At 41.5% G+C, this 24014-nt stretch overlaps 1 protein-coding gene across 2 annotated transcripts in view; it reads left to right on the top strand.

The window, feature by feature from the left end:
* The window catches only part of LOC129710522 (ATP-binding cassette sub-family A member 13-like), a 231706-nt gene that overhangs the window by 88717 nt on the left and 118975 nt on the right, over nucleotides 1-24014 (top strand). For both annotated transcript variants that reach the window (XM_055657542.1, XM_055657554.1), the window contains exons 21-27: nucleotides 7479-7573; nucleotides 10567-10685; nucleotides 12633-12805; nucleotides 16317-16402; nucleotides 19465-19586; nucleotides 21742-21930; nucleotides 23538-23714. In XM_055657542.1, coding sequence (XP_055513517.1) covers nucleotides 7479-7573; nucleotides 10567-10685; nucleotides 12633-12805; nucleotides 16317-16402; nucleotides 19465-19586; nucleotides 21742-21930; nucleotides 23538-23714 — 961 coding nt within the window. The remainder of the gene's footprint in view (nucleotides 1-7478; nucleotides 7574-10566; nucleotides 10686-12632; nucleotides 12806-16316; nucleotides 16403-19464; nucleotides 19587-21741; nucleotides 21931-23537; nucleotides 23715-24014) is intronic.

Raw genomic sequence — 24014 nt, 5'->3', positions numbered from 1 at the left:
CAACAATTATACTTTTTTTTGGGGGGCAGAACAGTGCGGCCGGCAGCTGGTAGTTTCCTATACCTTAAATTGTGTAGGGAGTGGATGAGAAAATGGGATAGCAGAAACCTTGAGTGGACGGGTGATTGATGGGTGACATGGACTCAGTGGCCCGAACTGTCTGTTTCCATGCTGTATCTCTAAACTAAGCTAAACATATTAAAAGAAGACCCATAATGGTGGTGGTGGGCTTGAGTTGATAAACAAGCCGAGAACCTGATTCATGTGCAGTTTATCATGGTGCAGCATAATTGAAAATCTTTTTTTTGAAGCACATTAACGTGTGTCTGATACAGCACTAACATTCAATCCTAAAGGTACAACGCATTCAGAAAGTATTCATATCCCTTAAACTTGTTCCACATTTTGTTACGTTACAGCCTTATTTTAAAATGGATTAAATTCTTTTTTTTTTCATCAATATACACACAATACCCCAGAATGAAGAAGCGAAAACATGTGTTTAGAATTTTTTGCAAAGTATTTTGAGTATAGAAGCTGGGATGTAATGTTAAAATTGTAAAAGGCATTGGTGAGACCAAATCTGGAGTATGGTGTACAATTTTGGTTGCCCAATTATAGGAAGGATGTCAACAAAATAGAGAGAGTACAGAGGAGATTTACTAGAATGTTGCCTGGGTTTCAACAACTAAGTTACAGAGATAGGTTGAATAAGTTAGGTCTTTATTCTCTGGAGCGCAGAAGGTTAAGGGGGGGGACTTCATAGAGGTCTTTAAAATGATGAGAGGGATAGACAGAGTTGATGTGGACAAGCTTTTCCCTTTGAGAATAGGGAAGATTCAAACAAGAGGACATGACTTGAGAATTAAGGGACAGAAGTTTAGGGGTAATATGAGGGGGAACTTCTTTACTCAGAGAGTGGTAGCGGTGTGGAATGAGCTTCCAGTGGAAGTGGTGGAGGCAGGTTCATTGGTATAATTTAAAAATAAATTGGATAGGCATATCGATGAGAAGGGAATGGAGGGTTATGGTATGAGTGCAGGCAGGTGGGACTAAGGGAAAAAAAGTTGTTCGGCACAGACTTGTAGGGCCGAGATGGCCTGTTTCCGTGCTGTAATTGTTATATGGTTATATGGTTATTTATAAAGACATAACTGAAATATCACATTTACACAAGTATTCAGTCCCTTCAGTTCATCCCGGTAGGCGGCGCGGCTCTGGCCAGCAGCGGCCTCTGCAGTCTGTCCGCGTTTTTATTATTTTCTGTCTGTGTTTTAATGTAGTTTTTGTTATTTTTTTGTTGGGGTGTGTGTGTGGGGAGGGGGGGGGGAAACTTTTTAAATCTCTCCCTGCACTGGAGACCCGACCTTTTTCTCGTCGGGTTCCGTTGTCGTTGAGGCCGCAACGAGGAGCGGCCTCCAACAGGAAGAAGCCGGGGACTCTGGTGCTACTCACCGTTGCCGTCGCGGAGCTGGCCGAGACCGGAGCGGTTGGAGCGGTGGAGGAACGCTGCTGCTGCTGCTGCTGCTGCTGCCGATGCCGCTGCTGAGTCGGGGGCTGCTGCTGCGGGTCTGCGGACAGCGGCGCCGGGAGCCCGCGGATCCCTGGAGAGAGACCGCTTTTCGGGGCTCCTGCAACGGAGAATTCTCCCGCCCGTGTTGCGGGGTCGAAGAGCTCCTGGAGCGGGGCCTCACTACACCGCCCCGCGCGGCTGGAATGGCCGCGGGTACTTGCGAGCGCACACCGGGGGCTCCAACACCAAGACCCGGTGTGCGACCTCGCACCACCCGGCGTGGCTTCAATGGCCGCGGGACAATCGCCATCGCCAGCCGGGGGCTTTGACTTTGACTCTGACATCGGGGGGGGGGAGAGTGCAGTGGAGAGATAAGTTTTTTTTGGCCTTCCATCACAGCTATGTGATGGATGTTTATGTAAAATTGTAATTATGTTGTGTCTGGGTCTATTTGTGTGTAATGTATGGCTGCAGAAACGGCATTTCGTTTGGACCTCTAGGGGTCCAAATGACAATTAAATTGACTCTTGACTCTTGACTCTTGATCCCATTTCCATTGATTATCCTTGAGATGTTTCTACAACTTGATTGGAGTCTACCAGTGGTAAATTAACTTGATTGGACATGATTTGGAAAGGCACACACCTGTCTATATAAGGTCCCACATTTTGCATGTCAGTGCAAAAACTAAGCCATGAAGACGAAGGATTTGTCCGTAGACCTCCAAGACAGGATTGTGTCGAGACATGGGGTATAAAACAATTTCTGCAGCCTTGCCGGTCCCGAAGAGCACAGTGGCCTCCATCATTCTTAAATGGAAGAACTTTGTAACCACCAGGACTCTTCATGGAGCTGGTCACCCTGCCAGACTGAGCAATCGGGGAGAAGGTGACCAAGAACCCGATGGTCACTCTGACAGAGCTCCAGAGTTCCTCTGTGGAGATGGGAAAACCTTCCAGAAGGACAACTATATCTGCAGCAATCAGGCCTTTATGGTAGAGTGGCCAGACGGAAGCCACTCCTCTGTAAAAGGAACATGACTGCCCACTTGGAGTTTGCCAACAACTTTCTCTGGTCTGATGAAAGCAAGATTGGCCTGAATGCCAAGCGTCAATGCCTGAATGCCAAGCATCACATCTGGAGTAAACCGGGCACTGCTCATAGCCTGGCCAATACTATACCTACAGTGAAGTATGGTGTTGGCAGCATCATGCTATGAGGATGCTTTTCAGCAGCAGAAACTGGGAGACCAGTCAGGATTGAGGGAAAGATGAACGGAGCAAAGTACAGAGAGATCCTTGATGAAAACCTGCTCCAGAGCGTTCTGGACCTCAGACTGGGGTGGAGGTTCACCTTCCAAAAGGACAATGACCCTGATGCACACAGCCAAGACAACACAGGAGTGGCTGTGTGACAAGTTTGTGAATGTCCTTGAGTGGCCCATCCAGAGCTTAGACTTGAACCCGATCAGTGCATCGACACTCCCCATTCAACCTGACAGAGCTTGAGAGGATCTGCAGAGAAGAATGGGAGAAATTACCCAAATACAGGTTTGCCAAGCTTGTAGTGTCATACCCAAGAAGACTTCAGGCTGTAATCATGCCAAAGGTGCCTCAACAAAGTATTGAGTACAGGGTCTGAATACTTATGTAAATGTGCTATTTCAGTTTTTTCTTTTTAATTACCTTGCAAAAATTTCTAAATACCTGTTTTTGCTTTTTTATTATAGGGTATTGTGTGTAGATTGATGATTTAAAAAAAAAAGAATTTAATCCATTTTTGAATAAGGCTGTAATGTAACAAAATGTGGAAAAAGTGAAGGCGTCTGAGTACTTTTTGAATGCACTGTATAAAAATGCATATTAACATGATAACAACATCAATCAATCTCATTACCTCCAAAATATGATTGGATACCTCCCATATTGGCTGTGCTCAGATGGGCAAAGTGTTTCCTCTTTGATATGTGCACCAATTGAAATCATTCCACATGTAAAACCTTTGCTCAACACTGCAGGGGGACATTCAGTAATGTTTTTCCAAAGCTTACTCATTGTTGGTATCTTACAGAGTTTTAGGGTAATCTTGCTATGCTATGCAGCGACACAGCTTAAAAATCGGCTGCACTAATTACTACCACACCTTGTTGTAGTACACTCTGACGCCCTCTACTTCTTCCAAGACCTGACCACCATTGTGGTTTCTACTGATCTCCACTGTAAAGTTGGTGCATGGGCAATCCTTGCATTGGTATTCCCATTTCAATTTCTTGAAGTCTTGCAACTGGTTCACAATGATTGTACTGGACATGGCATGCATGGGGCATAGCAAAAGGATTTGAGTATAGAAGCAGGGAGGTTCTACTGCAGTTGTACAGGGTCTTGGTGAGACCACACCTGGAGTATTGCGTACAGTTTTGGTCTCCTAATCTGAGGAAAGACATTCTTGCCATACAGGGAGTACTGGGAAGGTTCACCAGACTGATTCCTGGGATGTCAGGACTTTCATATGAAGAAAGACTGGATAGACTTGGTTTGTACTCGCTAGAATTTAGAAGATTGAGGGGGGATCTTATAGAAACTTACAAAATTCTTAAGGGGTTGGACAGGCTAGATGCAGGTAGATTGTTCCCGATGTTGGGGAAGTCCAGAACAAGGGGCCACAGTTTAAGGATAAGGGGGAAATCTTTTAGGACCGAGGTGAGGAAAACATTTTTCACACAGAGTGGTGAATCTCTGGAATTCTCTGCCACAGAAGGTAGTTGAGGCCAGTTCATTGGCTATATTTAAGAGGGACTTAGATGTGGCCCTTGTGGCTAAAGGGATCGGGGGGTATGGGGAGAAGGCAGGTACAGGATACTGAGTTGGATAATCAGCCATGATCATATTGAATGGCGGTGTAGGCTCGAAGGGCCGAATGGCCTACTCCTGCACTTAATTTCTATGTTTCTATGTTTGGCAATGCAAGGACCTACAACGAATTAGGAACTGATGAAGTTAGTATCAGTTAAATATGTCAAGATGTTGGTGAGTTTAACAGTCGATAAAATACTTGATTATCCACACCCTGGAGTTTTAAATTGGGCGTCTTCAGACAACGTGGATGCTTTGGTTGTCATCTTTCAAATATCCAGAGATTTTGCATTGTTTTGGTTTGTGTTTATTATTTTCACATGTGCATGTGGGTGACTGTTCTGGCCTCCTGTCAGATCCCCAAGATATGCCAGTTTGTTAATTGGCTGCTCTAAATTATCCTTTGTTAAGTACATGATAAAACAAAACTGGGTGGGAGTGGGAATAGATTCTGGCATTGTAGGAAACCAAGAAGGAATTGGGGTGATTTGATCTGGCATGGATATGATGGTCGAAATTGCCTCATTCTATATCTTAATTAATATATAAGAAAATTTGTTGCTAAACAGAAAGTAAAATGTGGGAATAAATAGATCTATGTCAGGTTGTCAGGGTAAAACAAAAGTCCATGCTTGAGCCGCAGGTAGTAACATTCTGCATAAACAATTGGGCTAATGGGACAAATATACAAATAGAATGCAAAAATAAATCTAGCCAAATCATGAGATGCTGAAATAACTAGTTAGATAAAGACTGAAATTAAAAGAGAGCTACCCGAAGTATTAGCCTAATATTGAGTTGGAAGGATGCAAAGTTGTTCCTCAGTCAAACAATGCAGGTGGCTACAGACAGAAAGATCAAAGGATGTCGTGAGAATTATCCATTTTTCAGTGGAGGAGATGTTGGATGTCATAAAATCTCTGGGGCACGATCAGGTATATCTAAGGACCTTGAGGGAAGCTAGAGAAGAAATTGCAGGAACTCTGGCTGAGATATATGAATCATCATTAGGCATGGGAAGACTGGAAAGTGGCTGTTATGCTTTTATTTAAGAAGGGTTGCAAAGAAAAACTATAGACCAGTGTTCAGTTTTAGTTTATTGTCACCTGTACCAAGATACAGTGAAAAGCTTTTCTTGCATGCTGACCAGACAAGGGAAAGACAATAGATGACTACAATTGAGCCATTCACAATGAGCCTAACATCTGTAGTAGGTAAGTTTCTGGAGAGGATTCTGAGTGACGTGCACTGATAAATGTACATTTGGAAGAATAGGGGTTGATATTGGGCCCATTGGGTGACACCCCTGATGGCTGTCTCGCCAACAGTCTGTCTTGTCCTTTTCCTTCTTTGTTGTTTTTTAATATTTGTTAAATGTATGTTTTAATGTTCTTTAGCTTGATTTATGTGTGTGGTGGGGTTGGGGGAAAACTTTTTTTTAATCTGTTACATTGAAGGAGATGTGATTTTTCGCCGTATCGTATCTCTGTCCACACTGCGGCCTAACATCGTGGAGTTGGTGGCCTCTGCTGGGGACTGACTTTATTCCCTTCCCTCACAGTGAGGAATGTGGAATCTGCAGTGATGGGTGTTTATGTTAACTTTTATGTAGTTGTGTGTCTTGTTGCTTTTTTTTTTAAAGTAAGGCTGTATGGTACATCGAATATCACTATACCTTGATTGGTACAGGTGACAATAAAATACCTTAAAACCTTTGTGAATCTTTGATTAGGGATAGTCAGCATGGTGTTATTGTGGGATATTGTATCCCATAACTTTGATAGATTTTATGAGGAAGCAACCAAGAAGGTTGGCTAGGGCAGGGTCATAGACATTGTCTGTATCGACTTCAGCAAATTAGTTCAATTCAGATAGGTCTGAAGAAGGGTTTCGGCCAGAAACGTTGCCGATTTCCTTCGCTCCATAGATGCTGCCGCACCCGCTGAGTTTCTCCAGCATTTTTGACTACCTTCGATTTTCCAGCATCTACAATTCCTTCTTGAACATCACTTCAGATAAGTGCGAAATGTTGCATTTTGGGAAGTCAAACAAGGGCACGAACTTCACAGTGAATAGTAGGGCCTTGTAAATGTACACAGTTCCCTGAAGGTGGCATCACGGGTAGATAGGGTGGTGAAGAGTTCAGAAGAACTCTTGAGAAGTGTTCAAAAGTTTGGAAGATTCTGTGGGGGATGTCCCAGTAGTTATGGATTTAACGATGTCAGTCTGCCAATACAACGTGGTGAACTTATGGCAAGAAAGGTATAGTAGAATTGTGAGCATTGCACAGAATCCAGAGGAGATGATTTCAAAGATATTGCAAGAAAAAGGATAGTGCCGGTGTCTGCAGGAAAGTTCATTGTGGAAATAATTGTGATTGAGTATTGTACTAAATCCAATGTATCATTGTAGCTTTCATATTAGTTGGTTTGTATTAGTGGAAAAAAATAAATTTAATATTAACAGTTGATGTTTAGAAAATATTTGGTACAATATAGATACACTTGTAGATATAAAGAAAGTTATATTAATGTAAAAACTGCCAAGCTATGAGATTGCTTGTGTATGAATTCTATCTGAAGGAATGAACTGGTGGTATTACCATTATCCACAGAGGCTAGACTGTTGAGAAATCATGGAGACTGAGTAAATTTATGTTTGAATTTTATAACTATTTTCTTTCTTTCTATTATTGTGTATATAGGAAGTTAACTGAGAATAATGTTCTGTATGTGGATAGTTAATGGTTTGCATGAGTTTACTGTGTTGAAGATGACACCTTGAAAGAGTTTTCTGTACCTTTTTTGGGACTGACGTTAGACTGGTATGATTTTTTTGATTTTTTTATTCATGCATTGTTGTCCCAGACATTGCACTTAGTTGAAAATGATTGCCTTCAATAAGGATGTTTTGTTCGGCACTTTTATTTTCCTCATTAGAGACTAAATGTTTTAATGATGTTGAGCTGAAAGTACCATTTGTGGCATTCTCCTGGAAAAGTGTACGTCTGCTGTCAGTGAATTTAATTGCATGATACTGATAATTTGATGTCACCATTCCCCTACCTGTATATATTCTCTTCTGATTCCTTTGTATGTTATTTATTTTCCTAGTTTTGAAGCCCTGTGCCAGATTGATTTTTTTGGTAACCATCTAAAATTAATGAAAGAAAATCTCTATCAATTGAAGTTTCAAAATCTCTATTCAGGTAAAGTTTCTTTATCTTTCTCAACATTTGAATTTCTATTAAAGTACTTGTGCTATGACATCAGGATACGCATTCATCCAAAAAAACCAAGCCCAATGCCGAAGTAGCATCTAAACTACCTACACATACATACAAACAAACGTCATATTTAGTAAAAAAAACTATGTACATGTTAATAAACACACAAGCTAAATACCATTTTAGAAACAAAACTGCCTTTACACAGTTAAAAACTATCGGACCACAAAAACTAGGTGCTTAGATGCCAAGATATATTTGGGGTTATCAAGTGGGCACCTCCCTTCACTGTGTTTTTGAGTTAGATCCACAATACCTCTGGAAGGCTCAAAGTTAGTTCTAGCGTCCCAGAACCACCACCCTCAATACATGGTCTCCCCACCTTTGCTATCAGCATGCACTACTAAACAACTAACCCTCCATCAACCAATCGTAGTGCCACTAATATTAACCTCACATGTAAGACCAGAAGGAATACACTCACTATGCATTGTGCATTTCCTTTCTGCCCCCAAATGGTACAGTTTCTTCTTCACTAAATCCACCTATTACCTTGCTCTGCTGCATCTGACATCTCCTTTACAGCCTGACACAAATTGCCTGCGAATTCTTCGCTATGAAATAGCGACATGGTTGATCATGCTCTGAAACTTCTGCACCCCACCACTACTGGGCGCACACTTGCTTTCCATCTCACTACTCAATTTTGCTGCCAAATCTACATATTTAGGCTTTTTCCTTTCATAAGCCTCATCCACTGAGTTCTCCCAACACACTGTCAGTTCTATAAAATACATTATCCGCTGACTAACTGAACAAACTCGTACTAATTATTTCCTGCGGTACAACCAGCTTATCTCCCAAGTCTACCTGCATTTCCTAATCATTTTATCTTGCACTGAATTATCATGTCGATTCACACAAATTCTACTAATAATGTTAATATTGTAATCATGATCAAATTTTACAGTTATTATTTAGAGTCATAGAGTAAAACAGCAGGGGAACAGGCCCTTCGACATAACTTGCTCAGGGTAACCAACGTCCCACCTGTCTGTGTTTAGCCTATATTCCTCTAAATTTATTCTACAGATGTACCCATCTAAATGTGTCTTAAACTGTGATTGTACCAGCCTTAATAAGCTCCTCTTGCAGCCTGTTCCGTATACCTACAATCCTTTGTGTAAAAAGAAGTTGCTCCTCCGATTCCTATTAAATCTTTCCTCCCCACTTTAAACCTATGTCCGCTGGGTCTCGACGCTCCTCCCAATTTCCTGAGACTAGATCAAGCACTGCCCTCTCCCATTTAGGGCCCTCAACATATTGCCTGAGGAAACTTTCCAGAACACACCTGACAAAATCTGCCCCGTCTACACCTTTTACATTGACATTCCCAGTCAATATTGGTAAAGTTAAAATCCACTACTACGACAACATTATTACTCAATTCTTCCCTTCCCTCCCGTACCACCACCTCCCCAGGCACTTTCCGTTGCAACCGCAAGAAATGCAACACCTGTCCCTTCACCTCCCCCTCGACTGCTTGGGTCCTTGAATGGAGTCGTTCCAGGTGCGACAAAGGTTCACCTGTATCTCCTCCAACCTCATCTACTGCATCCGCTGCTCTAGATGTCAGCTGATTTACATCGGGGAGACTAAGCGGAGGTTGGGCGATCGTTTCGCCGAACACCTCCGCTCAGTCCGCAAGAACCTACCTGAACTCCCGGTGGCTCAGCACTTCAACTCCCCCTCCCATTCCCAATCTGACCTCTCTGTCCTGGGTCTCCTCCATTGCCAGAGTGAGCAACACTGGAAATTGGAGGAACAGCACCTCATATTCCACCTGGGGACCTTGCGTCCTGATGGCATGAACATTGAATTCTCCCCATTTTGCTAGCCCTTGCTGTCTCCCCCCCTTCCTTAACCCTCGAGCTGTCTCCTCCCATCTCCCCGCCCCCCCCCGCCCTCGGGCTCCTCCTCCTCCCTTTTTCTTTCCTTCTCTCCCCCCCACCCCCCATCAGTCTGAAGAAGGGTTTCGGCCCGAAACGTCGCCTATTTCCTTCGCTCTATAGATGCTGCTGCACCCGCTGAGTTTCTCCAGCATTTTGGTGTACCTTCGATCTTCCAGCATCTGCAGTTCCTTCTTGAAAACCTTATTACTCCTGCAGCTTCCTGGCATGTTTGCTCTTCTAACTCCCATTGACTATTTGGGAGCCTGTTGTATACCCCCAACAAGTTGATCATCCTTTTCTTATTTCTCAGATCCACCCATACAGCCATGCTGGATGAACCATCGGTGATGTCATCTCTGACATCCTCCTTAATCAATAATGTAACACCTCCTCCTCTTTTACCACCAAATCTGTCTCTCCTGAAGCACCTTTAACCTGGAACTGAGCTGCCAGTCATGTCTTAACCAAGTTTCTGTAATTACCATAACATCCCAGTCACATGTATCTATCCATGCCCTGATTTAAACTGTCTTACCTGTCAGGCCTCTGGCATTAAAATAAGTGCAATTCGAATCAACAGTCCTTCCTTGCTCCCTGATCTTTTCCTGCCTATTCTTTGCACTGAACTTTCTTTCATCATTGTCGATATCGCTTCCAGCTTTTCACTTGCCTTGGTCCTGCAACGGATCCCATCCCCTGCCAATCTAGTTTAAACCCACCTGTGTAACATTGGGAAACCAGAAGAGTTTGAAAGCGAAATTCGAATAAGACAATTCTTTGCCATTTGTGACGTTATTTATTCTGGTGTTTTTCATTGAATTGTTTCTGGAAATCATTACGTATGTTTTTAATAATGTAACCAAAGAAATATTCCACAGTTGGGCAATAATTACTTTTATAGCCACATTGCACAAAGATGAACATCTGCTACTTTAGTTACCAGTGCATATGTTGAATTATTATTGAAGCACAATTAATGATACTCAGTAGAATCTTAGATTTATCTTGTTTTTTTTTTTACAGAAAAATTGTACTTAATTAATGATATAGCGTGTGCAATGGAGACCTGCAAAGGGAATATTACAGGAAATATATTCCATGCAGTGACAGAACTGCTTAATTTTACGACTGACATCAAAGCGGTTAGTCACTACTTTACAGTTCCAACATACGTTTGATCTTAGTTGTTTATATATTTAAGCATAACATTAAAACAAATTTGTAATTTGGCAAGATGAAACTCATTTATTCAGGATTTTACCTTTATTCTTCTATCTGAATTGGAAGCTTAGATATATCAGCTAATTAACTAATTACTTAGAAGTTGCAATTAGTTAAACATTGCCATTAATTTGAATTTTATTTGACTTATTTCAGCATCTAATAGTTGGACCAAAATAAAAATGAATGGAGCTCAGAGAAGCTATTGTTTGTAACATAAACATTCTCTGCATTGGTTGGGGCATTGGTTATGGGAATCAGGAAGTCATAAAGCAGCTTTATAGGACGTTGGCTAGGCTGCATTTGGAGTATTGAGTACATTTCTGATTGCCTTATTATAGGGACGATGTGGAGACTTTGGAGATGGTGCAGAAGAGATTTACCATAATGACACATGGATTAAAGGGTATTCACTGTTCGGAGAGATTGGACAGTCTTGGATTGTTTTCTCTGGAATGCTAGAGGTTGATGGGATACCTGACAGTATATGAAAAAAGGCATGGATTGGATAGACAGACAGAACCATTTACCAGGGTTGAAATGTCAAAGACCCAAAGGCATAGATTTAAGGTGTAAGTGACAACATTTAATGGAGGTTTGCATTGCAGGTTTTCTATACAGAAGTGGTGGGTGCCTGGAACCCACTGCCAGGGGTGATGGTAGAGGCAGATACCGTAGCGGCATTTAAGAGGCTTTTAGATAGGCACATGGATATTCAGGGAATGGAGGGGTATGGATCATTCACAGGCAGATGAGTTTAGGTTATCAAGGCATCAAGTTTGGCTCAGACATTGTGGGCTGAAGGTCCTATTCCTGTGCTGTACTGTTCTTTGTTCGAAGTGCCCAATTCCATTATGCATTTTTCTTTATTTTACTTTAGCATTTGGCCAAATTGGGTGGCAGTTAGGTTAGAAAATGAGTGGCAGAAAGATCACAGAGTAAGATGCGAGATTACCAGGAGGAGAAAGAGTGAGAAAGTATGACAAGATGGTAGCAGAGTCTGGTGTTTGGGAGCAAAGAGGTGTCAATGTGGAATGAAGGGAGGCCAGATATTGGACTGGAGGAGGGGTGGAGCTTTAGCTACAGTGGGAGAAGAGGAAGCCACAGTTGACAAGGTGGAAAGTGAATACTTCCATGAATGTGGATGTGGGGATGGAACAAGGAGTGCTTTCCTCTGACGGATTAAAATTATACTTGACTCGGTCTAATTCCTGACGCATATTTAATTTATTCAACTTCTCAGAAAGTATTTTCTTCTGCCTTCTGTATCAAATTAGTGTTATCTTCTCTGCCTGATGAGAGATTCACTTCTCTGCCTTTAGTTCCAATGCTGAAATTTGCCTGGGTTTTGTTGTAGCATACTAAATTGGCCTTTCATGAATGGGGTAACATTTATCAAAATAGAAATGTATTTTCTTAAGTAATGTGACAAAGAAAGTTTACATAAATATAATTATTCCTAATAGTTATATTCAAAGCAGAATCTGTATAATCACCTATTTTATGAGAAATTTAAATTAATCTTCCTTGTGTTTGCTTCCTGTTCGGTTGATTAGATTGATATTTTTTTCCATTCATTCGGCATAAGATGTAATTATAGTACTAATGTGCTGCTTTTGCGAGGTTGTAGATTGTCAAAAACAGTGAAGATAGGTAAATATAAATAGAAAGAACTATTGCTATCACGAATTAAACTTATTTTTTCTGTCCTTAGAGTTTCTCTTTTAATTTCTGTAATATATCTAAAGCTTCTTTTTAACACATGGTTTTATGGTTGCTGTGCACTGATTGCTATGATAATCGATCGATATTTTTGTTAATAATTTCAGTACTAATTTTGCTGGATTATGTGAACTTTCACTGTTTAGATTATCGATGAAGTTTCCACCCCAACACAGAATGACTGTGAGAGCTATTTTAATTATTACAAGCAAGTGGAAATTGCCTCTAATCAGACAAAGCAAAGAATAGAGAATGCACTGATGAACCAAAACTGCCAATGTGACGTAACTCCATCACTGACCAAACAGCTGTATGAAAGGTAACTTCTGCATCTAGTTCTCTTCTCTAGAATATGTACAAGGTTGTTTAATCTATATTAAGTATCACTTGTGGCACCATTTTGTGGCCGAGCCACTTTGGGCTTGAACCTTTATTTGTGTAGCTCGAGATCTCGCGCCATCTGGCATGAACTGCGCCGACCAATCAACGCCAATCTTGGGTAGTCAGGTGATGGGGTTCAGCAGACGACAGAGATAGACTTCACTTGACAGCCATTGCTTTTGCACTAATATTAAATAAGTGTTCATATCACACGTGAACCACTTCAGTGGTGACCCCAACGATCCAAAACAGCCAGTTTTGGATTTCATCATGCTTGAAGGAGACAACCCAGATCAACAAAACACAGTTGCACTCAAAATGCCCACCTTCTGGACATCACAGCCCCAAGTGTGGTTTGAACAAGCTGAAGCCCAATTCCACATCCGCCAGATAACTGCCAACGTGTACTACTACGTGGTCAATGCGCTGGACCAGGAAACCGCCAGGCACCTCATTGATTACCTTCGCGAGGCACCAGCCGACAACAAGTACGAAGAGATCAAGACGCTCCTCAAGGACACATTCGGTCTCAGCTGTAGCAACAGGGCGGCAAAACTCCTGCAGATGGTTGGCCTAGGAGACTGCAAACCATCCATGCTAATCAACAAAATGCTGCCCTGCTGGATGGACACAATACTTGCCTCCTTTTCAAATAGATCTTCCTCGAGTAGATGCCTGAGGACATCTGCCTGCTCCTCGGGGTTGACGATGTCACCAGCCCCTGATGGCTGGCAGCCCATGCGGATGTGCTGTGCAGGCCAAACATCAGGGTGGAGCCACCATCAATCGGATGGTGGCTGTGCCTTGGCAGGTCATATGTGCGCTCCCAGCCTCCATGGAAGAAGAAGCATTGACGTGCGCCACGAACTGCACCAGCGAGGACAAGTGGTGCCACTAACACCAAAGGCGGGGCTCTGAGGCCTGCCAATGCCATCCGTCCTGCACGCATCTGGGAAACGCCTCGGCCGGCCATTGGTAGTGGCAACTGCGGCCAGCCAAAAACATCGCCTCCTCTACACCTGGGATCGTCATTCGGGGGCGGCGTTTTCTTGTTGACACGGGAGCAGAGGTCAGTGTTTTGCCTTCCTCTGGCACCGACACTTGTTCCGGAAAGAAGGGGCCTCCCCTGACCGCCAGCAACAGCAGCAACATCACAACATATGGGGTCCACACGATTCTGCTCAACTTCAACTCCTGTCCCTTCAAGTGGGCCTTTACCATCACTGAGATTCTCACCACACACCACTGCAAAAGCCTTACGAGTACTACAAAATGATGGCACGGCTTTCGTCATCAAGATGAGTGGCAGACAGGAGTCTGGCTCCGTGGACACTTGGACATTGACCAACCAGTGCAGGTGGCACAACCCTGCCACAGAGGGTGTCCACCATCACAACCAAACCCGCCCTCAACTCAACCAGCTGCAATCCCGAACACAGGAGACGCGTATACAAGATCAGGTCACCTCACTCAACAGCCTAACCACCTCCAATACTACGGTTCTCTTGGGGGGGGTCATTTGACGCTATCTTGTGGCCGAGCCACTTTGGTCTCGAACCTTTGATTGTCGAGCTCGAGATCTCGTGTGAGCTGGCGTAATCTGGGCCGACTAATCAACGCTGATCTGGGTGGACAGATGATGGAGTGCAGCAGACGACAGAGCTAGACTTCACTTGGCAGCCATCGCTTTTGTACTAATATTAAATAAGTATTCATACGACACGCGGACCTCGTGAACACGATGAGAGACAGATGACTGGCCATGACTCTTAATACACAGGCAACCTACAATTGCAAACCAGACGCAATATAAGGAATTTTTATGTGAAGTTTATGGAAACCACTGCAGTTCTAGTAACTGCAGTTGGCATAGCATCTCCAAACTATATACTGCATATTTTTATAATGTGATACTTGTCAGTTGCTTGTGAGACAAGATTGATTTTACCTTGTATTTTACTGAACTAAATTAAGTAAAAATAATGGAAATTTAAAAAGTCTTTGGGGAAAATAGAATTTAACTGTGAAATATATGTTGTGCACCTAGCTTCAATATATACTGTATACCCAGCTAATTAGATTGAAAGGTAAGCAACTGACTTGCTTGCAGAATGTTACCAGTGCCAATGTAAAATATGCAACCAAAATCGACACATAATCAAACGTAATTTCCCTTTTTCAAAGCCACGTTGACTTTGCCTAATCAATTTGAACTTTTCCAAGGGCCCAGCAATAATGTCTTCAATAATAGATTCTAACATATTCTATTCCATCAGATGCTAAGCTAAGAGGTCTGCTGTTTCCAGGTGACCTTCATCTCCTTCTCTTTTTGAACTTTTTTTTCATCGCTCGGGTCATGTTCAATTATGTTAGTTTTCCTCATGATCAGTGTCTCAGTGGTGGAGGGCTTGAATAACTTTTCATTCTAAGCAGTTATGATTGCGTATTGTCTTTCTGGGGCCACTGTTACCTGATGGGAGAAAGTAAGGGTATAACTTCATTGTTACCTTCTGTATCATGTGCATTTTTCCATACATCATATCGACAATGAATGCTACTGCTCTGCAAGGAGTTTAGTGCAGACTATTACTGGTCTGCTCCAAGGGATATCACTGCCTGCACCACTCGGGACTTGAGCTTCAGTACTGAGCTATTAAGGGGCTTCAATGTCATTGTCTGGTGCTGACAGCAAAACCTACTAAAGAGGCAAGCATAGTAGTTGCCTGAGGGCCTCAAGCAAAAGAAACAGCATCTGAAGAAGAGGAGGAGGAGGAGGAGACGGAGGAGGATGTGTAGAAATGAACTGCAGATGCTGGTTTCAACCAAAGATAGACACAAAAGGTTGTAGTAACTCAGCAGGACATGCAGCATCTCTGGCAAGAAGGAATGGATGATGTTTCAGGTCGAGACCCTTCTTCAGTGAAGGATGATGGCTATCAGGATCTGAGCTACTACAACAGGTCATTTTTGTACAATACAGATGTTCAACAATAACCTTTTCCAACAGGAGAGCGTATAATCAGATATATTCATAGGCTAAGACTCGCTTCCTAATGCTGCAAAAGACATCTCGTAATTTACAAGTCATGTGATTGTAAAAAAAATGAAAATGCAGATGATAGTTTATGTTCCTACAGATTTCACCTTATAGTAATAGGCTCATATAAGGTTTGTTAATATTATACAATATTTTTAGTATTTATATTTAGTATTTAGTGTTAAAGGCATTTTAGGGATCAAATTTTGCACAAAACAAAGTACTCCTTTGCTCCAAAGATGTACAGGTTTGTAAGTTAATTGGCTTGGTATAATTGTAAATTGTCCCTAGTGAGCGTAGGATTACGTTAGTGTGCGAGGATTGCTGGTCGGCACAGACTCGGTGGACACTCAGTTTTGCACTGAATTTTTAAACTAAAGTAAACTAAATTTCCCATGTTTCTTCTTTCCAGATTTAAATATGCTGTTAGAACATTTGGACAACTATCATCAAATAGTTCCACTATGATAGCACTTGAAAACCTTGGAACTTTTCAAGGTAATATTTCTATGACCTTCATTGAATTGATACTATCTGTTAGGAAAGGTTATATTCAGCAATTACCTGTTAAATAATGGCCACAAATTTGCACGAGTATTAGTGGCAAAATTATTCATTTTATTGGAATGAAATTGGGCAGATATTTCTGGGAAGTTCATCTGTGGTTAGATCAAGAACCTTGAGGTGAAAACAGTTTATAGAGCTGACATTTTGACATGGCATAGAATACGCTGCCACCAGTCTATAGCAGCGGAAATTGGGCATGAATTGCCTGGTCCTCATATCTACATGGATATAGTTATCTGTGGAAATACAATGGGATGATGCTGTAGTCCTTAACCACCAGAATTAAAAACATATTGTTACTATCTAATGAAATATTGTGATAATTACTGCCATACAACCTTGCGCTAAAATGTAACCCAGTGCATCTGAAATTAAATAGTGCCCAAGATTTTTTTTAAAGTTTAACCTTTTTGCTCTTATATATGTCTCTTAATTCCATCTATCTTTCCTAATCTTATTTTGTTTTCTATAATTGACAAATTCAATTTCTACCTTCATTTTTCTTTATTGTTCGGGTAATTCAGAAAGTAATGTTTATTAGTAATACGTGATAGAATTCATTACAAAACTAGTAATAGGTTTAGATTTGGTATTGTCTCGTGTACAGTGCTACAGTGAAAGGCTTGTTTGCATGCTATCCAAAAAAACCCATGTACTATAAATGAATACAATCCAGGTAAACACAGGTACAAAAGATAAAGTGAAGAGAAAGATACCAGAATTCAGAATATAGTTTTCTGCATTTCCAGTAACAGTTCAAGAGAAAAAGTATAATGCCCGCAATGAGGTAGATTGGAGAATCAGGACTGTGCCCTTGCTTATGGAATGACAATTCAGAAGTCTGTACTGTGGGAAAGAAGGTGTTGCTGAGTTAGGTGGAACATACTTTCAAGCTTTTGTACTTTCAGCCTGACAGAAGCAGGGAGAAGAAGGAATGATCGAGGTTGAGAAAGGTCCTTGATTATATTGGCTGACATTGAGGGAGACATTGTTGTCCTGACACCATGTTATTAAACTCTCTGCCTCCTTCCTGTACTCTGTCTCATCACTGTTTGTGTTCCAGAATTAGAATTACCTTTATTGTATAACAAAATTTTGTGCCTGCAGTCATTAATACAATAATACAATAATAAACAACAATAAACACAAATTAACATCCACCACAGTGAGTCCTCCAAGCACCTCCTCACTGTGGTGGAGGCAAAAATCTTAGGGCTGCAGTCTCTTCCCTCCTCTTCTCCCTCTGCGCTGAGGCGATACCCCACCGGGCGATGGTACAAACAGTCCCAGGGCTCACCGAACCCCGCAAACGGGCCGGCTCAAACACCGCGGCCCAGGGTGGTCGAAGCTGGCCCCCTCCAGTCCAGCGGGCACAGCCGCTGGCCCGCGGCTGAACCCCGACTCGGGTCACCGCCGCAAGAACGTCGTCCCAGCCACCGGAGCACCGTTCCAGCCCTGAGCCAGATCGCCCTTGAGCACCCAGATGAGAACCGTTCCTCCTTGAGCTGGGCCGCTCCGACGGGAGCGCCATTCCACTTCGAGCTGGGTCGCTCTGACGGGAGCGCCATACCACCCTCAAGCTGGGCCGCTCTGACGGGAGCACCGCACCTCCCTCGAGCTGGGCCGCCCCGACGGTAGCGCCATTCCACCCTCGAGCTGGACCGCTCCGATGGGAGCGCCACAACCCCTCATGGGAGAGTCTCAGTCCCATGCCAGGCCGTCCTCATAGGAGCGTCACAGCCCGTCACGGGAGCACCGTTCCAGCCCCGAGCCTGACCGCCCTCACGGGAGCGAGCCCAGGGTGAGTCCTGACTGGCTCTGCCTCCGGAGTCTCGAGGTCGCCAGCTCCGCCATTAGGCCTCAGCGCAGACGGAGGCAGAGAACGGGATTATGACAAAAAAGTTGCATTCCCCCGAATGGAGAGACAGAAGCCCCGTTTCACCCCCCCCCCCCCCCCACACATAAACATAACCTAAAAACCAAAAACTTAACTAGACAAAACGAAACAAAAAACCAACACAAAAAAGGAAAAACAAACGGACTCCAGGGCAGCACTGCCACTTCCAGATCCAGCCCACCACAGTATAAATCTGCAGAGTTGCAAGTGGAATTAGAGCAGAATTCGGTCATGCAGACATCAGTGTACATGAAAGTATGAAAGGGAGTATATTAGGCGACAGAGAAAGCAACCTTTTACAGGGCTGATCTTGATACACGTGACAGTATTAAATTAATACCAATAACAATCTGCAACACATTGATCTTGACTATTGACACTTGCTTGTGTATGATGTGCTAATGGAGAGAACCTCTGCAACAAAACAGTGGTATCCAAAGCATACAATATATATCTTGATATCACTTTATATCTTTTGGATAGTGAGTAATTTTGTGATCAAAATAGGTGTCTCTATCAAATGATAATGTTAAATACAAGCAAAGCTCCACTAAAGAAGAGGATCTGGGAGATTTAGGATAATCGTTAATGGAAATGTTTTGATCATAAGAAAAGAATCATAATCAAAATTACAAAATGAATATTTTATGTCTCAGTAGTGTTATTGTCAAGCATTAATAATAGCAAAATACATTAGTTTTTTTATGAACCATTAATGCAGATTCATTTGTTTCCCATTTTACTTATCAGTAGTTTGAAGGATCACAGTTATAATGCTTAAATATTTGCGGCCAAACTATGTCTAATGTTATTGCAAAAATCTTCAAATAGTTAATATTTTGACATCACAAATCTTGCTCTCCATGAAATTTAAATTGTAGTAAGTGTGCAGAAGTGTATGAAATACATAAAGGGTATTGCTGAGACCAATAATCTATTGTTTGGACCAGCAAAAGTGGAATCTATTGGAAAAGCCAATATTTTTGGTTTTCTGTCACTTTGTAAGTGCCATTTGTATTTATATCTTTTTGTATATCATTTATTTTTGTAATCTCGCACAATGTTTATTCAATTTGTCCACGATTTTGTTGAATAGATTTACACATAGAGAGTTGTGTGCAAAACATCACTACTCTGAAAACACAGTTGCAGCAGATCAGCAACATTTCATTTGAAACCATTGATGCATTACTGAGGGCAAACGTCAGTCTTTCAGAGGTAAGTCTCCAGAGTTTATCCATCTTGCGACTCTATCTATCAACACTATTTTCAGTCCACCTACCTGGAGTTAACTGTATAAAAAAAATTGTGATCAATCCTGCTCATTTCTGCCCATAAGCAAGTAACATTTTATAAACTTACATTGGCTCTTATCTGTTTATATTTGGCTTGAAACTGCTCCACGAGACACCAGTGAACAAATATTCCTCTCCATAATATCAATGGAAGCACCAGTACTTGCATTTTAAACAGATTAATTTCAACAGTTAGTGAGACGGAATAACAATCACTCTTTGTTATTATCTCAATGGTTAATGTTCACTTGCTAGTATTTAAATATTTTTTAACAAGTTACAAGATATAATTTGGAAAGTAAAGTATATAGTGACACTTATTATGGTTTGGGTAATATGGCTGAACTGGTTGAAGGGTGATGATCAATGCTTATAACTGCTCTGTAATCATGACAATATTTTGGCAGAACATCAACAGAATCAAACTATCTCTGAGGATTACATGTTCTGAACTCTTAGTTATGCATTTATAAACATTTGGGACCAAATTGGGGTGTGTGTGGAATTATCAGCCATATTCGTCATGCTGTCAAGACCATCTATAACTCCAATGCCTGTACATTGAAATCCCATGTTTTTGATCTCACATCTTGTTTTCTTGCACTGTCCTTTTTATTATCTTGTAGAATTTAAATGCAGTTTAGGAATAATTTATAGTATGTGTGGCTGAGTCTATGTGTACGCAAGATTTTCATTGTATATCAGTGTACTTGTACCTTCTTTATTTCTAGTGATTTTTTTTTGATTTTTAATTTTTTTTTAAAATTAGAAGCAATTGTACCGAGAGAAAACATTCGGCATCTAAAATTATACAATTATTGTACAGCTTCATTTTTAACCTTATAACTTAAATTATGAAAATGAAAAAAGAAAAGAAAAAGAAAACAATAAAGAAAAAATGTAGAAAGTGAAAAGATAGATTAAATAAGAACAAAAAAGGATCCACTAAACTACCAAAGTTGTGTGACGGAAAGATAGAGCAATAAGAAAAATAAAAATAAAAATGGAGATATACCTTGCCCCTCGTCCCCACCGCCCACCTCACCCAACCCAGCATCAGATTTAAATTTAAATTTGTGTTGCACCATGCTATTGTTGTAAGAATTCGGTAAAGGGTGTGCATGTCTTAAGAAATTGGTCTGGTTTTTCCGCCAAGCCAAGCCTAATATTTTCCAAATGTAGTGTCTTGGACATGTTTGTGATCCACATCTTCACTGTAGGGACTGTTGTCTGTTTCCAAAATTTATGTATTAATTTTTTTGCCGTTATTAGGCCATAGTTAAGGAAACTTCTTTGAAATATCGTTAGCGCAGAACAGGCCTCTGACATACCTAGTGTGATCAGTTTTATGTCGGGATCCAATTTAGTTTTAAGTATTTTGGAAACGATATCAAAAATTCCCCTCCAGAAGTTTTGTAATTTTGTGCAGGAAACAAAAGAATGAGTTATATTTGCTTCTTGGAGGAAACATTTAAACCATATAACCATATAACCATATAACAATTACAGCACGGAAACAGGCCATCTCGACCCTTCTAGTCCGTGCCGAACACATAATCTCCCCTAGTCCCGTATACCTGCGCTCAGACCATAACCCTCCATTCCCTTCCCATCCAGATAACTAACCAATTTATTTTTAAATGATAAAAACGAACCTGCCTCCACCACCTTCACTGGAAGCTCATTCCACACAGCTACCACTCTCTGAGTAAAGAAGTTCCCCCTCATGTTACCCCTAAACTTCAGTCCCTTAATTCTCAAGTCAAAATTTATTTCTATTTATTTCTAGTGATATCTAAAACTTGCTGCAAGTACACAAGCAATTGAACATGTTGCAGTCAAATTAAAATAGTGTTATGAACTTTATAATTGGCGTGAGAATAAATTAAATGAAACTAGTAAGATCTCTATGTCCAGACTTCGGTCCAATTTTTACCCATGGAATTCATATTGAACCATTCCACAGCTCTTCCAGTTTCTAAATACAAATAGCCCTATGCTCTGCATTTCTTCTTTGTATTGCAATCAATTTCAGATATTCACCAATCATTGTTGATGAACTTAATTTTTTTTCACAGTTAATTCTTCGTACTCATGTCACTACAGACAGATGCGATGAGAAAAACATGGCTCGAATGTTGTCCTTTCCAGCTGGTGTAAATACATCAGCTGTGGCTGCACAAATATGTTCTTTGTCATTTTGGGACCGTCATAAATTTATTTTAACCATCAGTCGTGGCATGGATGTAAGATGCTTCATTTATAAGGTAAAGCAAACATTTTATGCCATCATAACTGATTATATTTTCTTTCTTCCTATCATTTTATGTCCTTGAAATCTGAGTTGTGATTCTTGTAATTGTAATGTTCTGTGGTAAATATTACAAGGTCCTGCCGCTTTTGGTGACGTAGCTCTGTAGGTCTTTGCAATGTCAAAGAGAAAATCAAAATAACTGTTAAATCTGTATTTTCTGGGGTACATTTTAAACTATTGTATTTTAAGGTTATATGACTTGGATACATTTAGACACCTATCTTTTGGTAATTACAGCAAAGATATAATTTCAACTAACAATGTTCAGAAATAAAAGAGGTGCATTGAATAAACCATGTCACAATTAATTCTATGTGGTTTGAACATAGAATCGTATAATTTTATAGTGTAGAAAGAGGATATTCAGTCTATCATACCTGTTCGATTTTGTATTCAGTGTCACTGAAGACATTTCCAGTTCTTTCTGACATATTGAATGGATTAATTCTGCTGCACCTAGTAATACAATATGAAGAACACCACTTAAGCATTCCAAATCTAGCCATTTGGTTTTACTTGTGTGTCCTTGGCATGCTAATTACATGACCTCGTGGTCACGTTGAGGCGCGACGGTCCCGCGAAGGTCGCTCACGACTTCATGCATCCGCACAGCCGTCTGGAGCGCGTGACGTCATTTGAAGATGGACACAAAATGCAGGAGTAACTCACCGGAACTGGCAGCATCTCAGGAGAGAAGGAATGGGTGATGTTTCGGGTCGAGACTCTTCAGCCTGAAAGAAGGGTCTCGACCCGAAACGTCACCCATTGCTTCTCTCCAGACATGCTGTCGGTCACGCTGAGTTACTCCTACATTTTGTGTCTATCTTCAATTTTCTTGGCCCTGTTCTGGGAGTAGGAGTGGGGGCGGACCGGATCCGCAACGGCCGTGAGCCCCAGGCCGAGTTCGGCGATCGTTTGCCTGCTTCTGCTGCTGTTGGAGGTGAGACGTTGCATTACACCAGGGTCTTGGGCCTGTCCAACTTTGGCCGTCAGTTACACGACAGGCCGTTGGCGCGTAATGATTGTGTTCGGTACAATGATTTCGGAGCCCCGCACGATGTCGCGCACAACTACATACCCCTCCGCGATTCTCAGTGGGATCAGCCCCGCGCAGGCATACAATGCAGGCGCTCCTCAACGCGACAATGAGGTAGCGTAATTTGCGTGCCAAGGACACGTAAGTGGGACAGGGCCTTCAGCATCTGCTCCAGAACAAACTTATACTGTAATTGGCTGGACAAGCTGTAATTCTGGATTGTTTGTTTCTGATAATTTGACCCAGTATTGTTCCAGGTTTGATCACGTATGTTTTATGTCAGCTTTAGCAATGGACACTTAGCCCCAAACTGGATTGATTACTTTCCAATGAATCAATTAACATGAAAAATATTAAATAGAACATGAATAAAGACAGTAACAATAGATAACAAATTGTTACATCAAACAAAACATAATTCATGGAACTCATGCATTCCAAAAGTAATATTAATACACCATTGAACTTTTGCTCTACAGCTTTGGATTTCAAAAATACTGCATTAATTGTGCTTTTTTTGCCAGGCCTTTCTGCCATTGATGATTGACCGTGAAGCCAATCAAATCATTCAGAGTATCCTGGAGATTTTCTCTGACATTGGTGCCCTTGCTTCTAAATCACTACAGTTCCTGGATCTTGTTCCCAAGCTTTTGGAGTCTGTCAGGAACATGAATCTTCCATCTCTTTTCGAAATAGATGAGGTATAAGAAGCTTTAATGATTTTCAAAACATTACGTTAATCTTTCACATTTAATATTTAATAATTTTGAGAAACAAATGTTTTTTTTTAAATACTGTTAAATAAAAATGATAAATGAAAATGTGGAGATAGGGTTAGGGGGGTCAGTCAGTCAGACAGTCAGTCGATTGGTCGGTCGATTGGTCGGTCGGTTGGTTGGTTGGTCGGTCGGGCTGTCGGTAGGCGGATGAGTGCGGCATAGGGTCAATTGGGCTGCCGGTAGGCTGGTGGATGCTGTGTAGGATCGTTGGGCAGTCAGTAG

This window comes from Leucoraja erinacea, chromosome 2, assembly GCF_028641065.1.
Source record: "Leucoraja erinacea ecotype New England chromosome 2, Leri_hhj_1, whole genome shotgun sequence".
NCBI classification, from domain to species: domain Eukaryota; kingdom Metazoa; phylum Chordata; class Chondrichthyes; order Rajiformes; family Rajidae; genus Leucoraja; species Leucoraja erinaceus.
The sequence above is the reverse complement of the archived record's forward strand: the minus strand, read 5'-3'. Positions and strand labels throughout refer to the sequence as shown.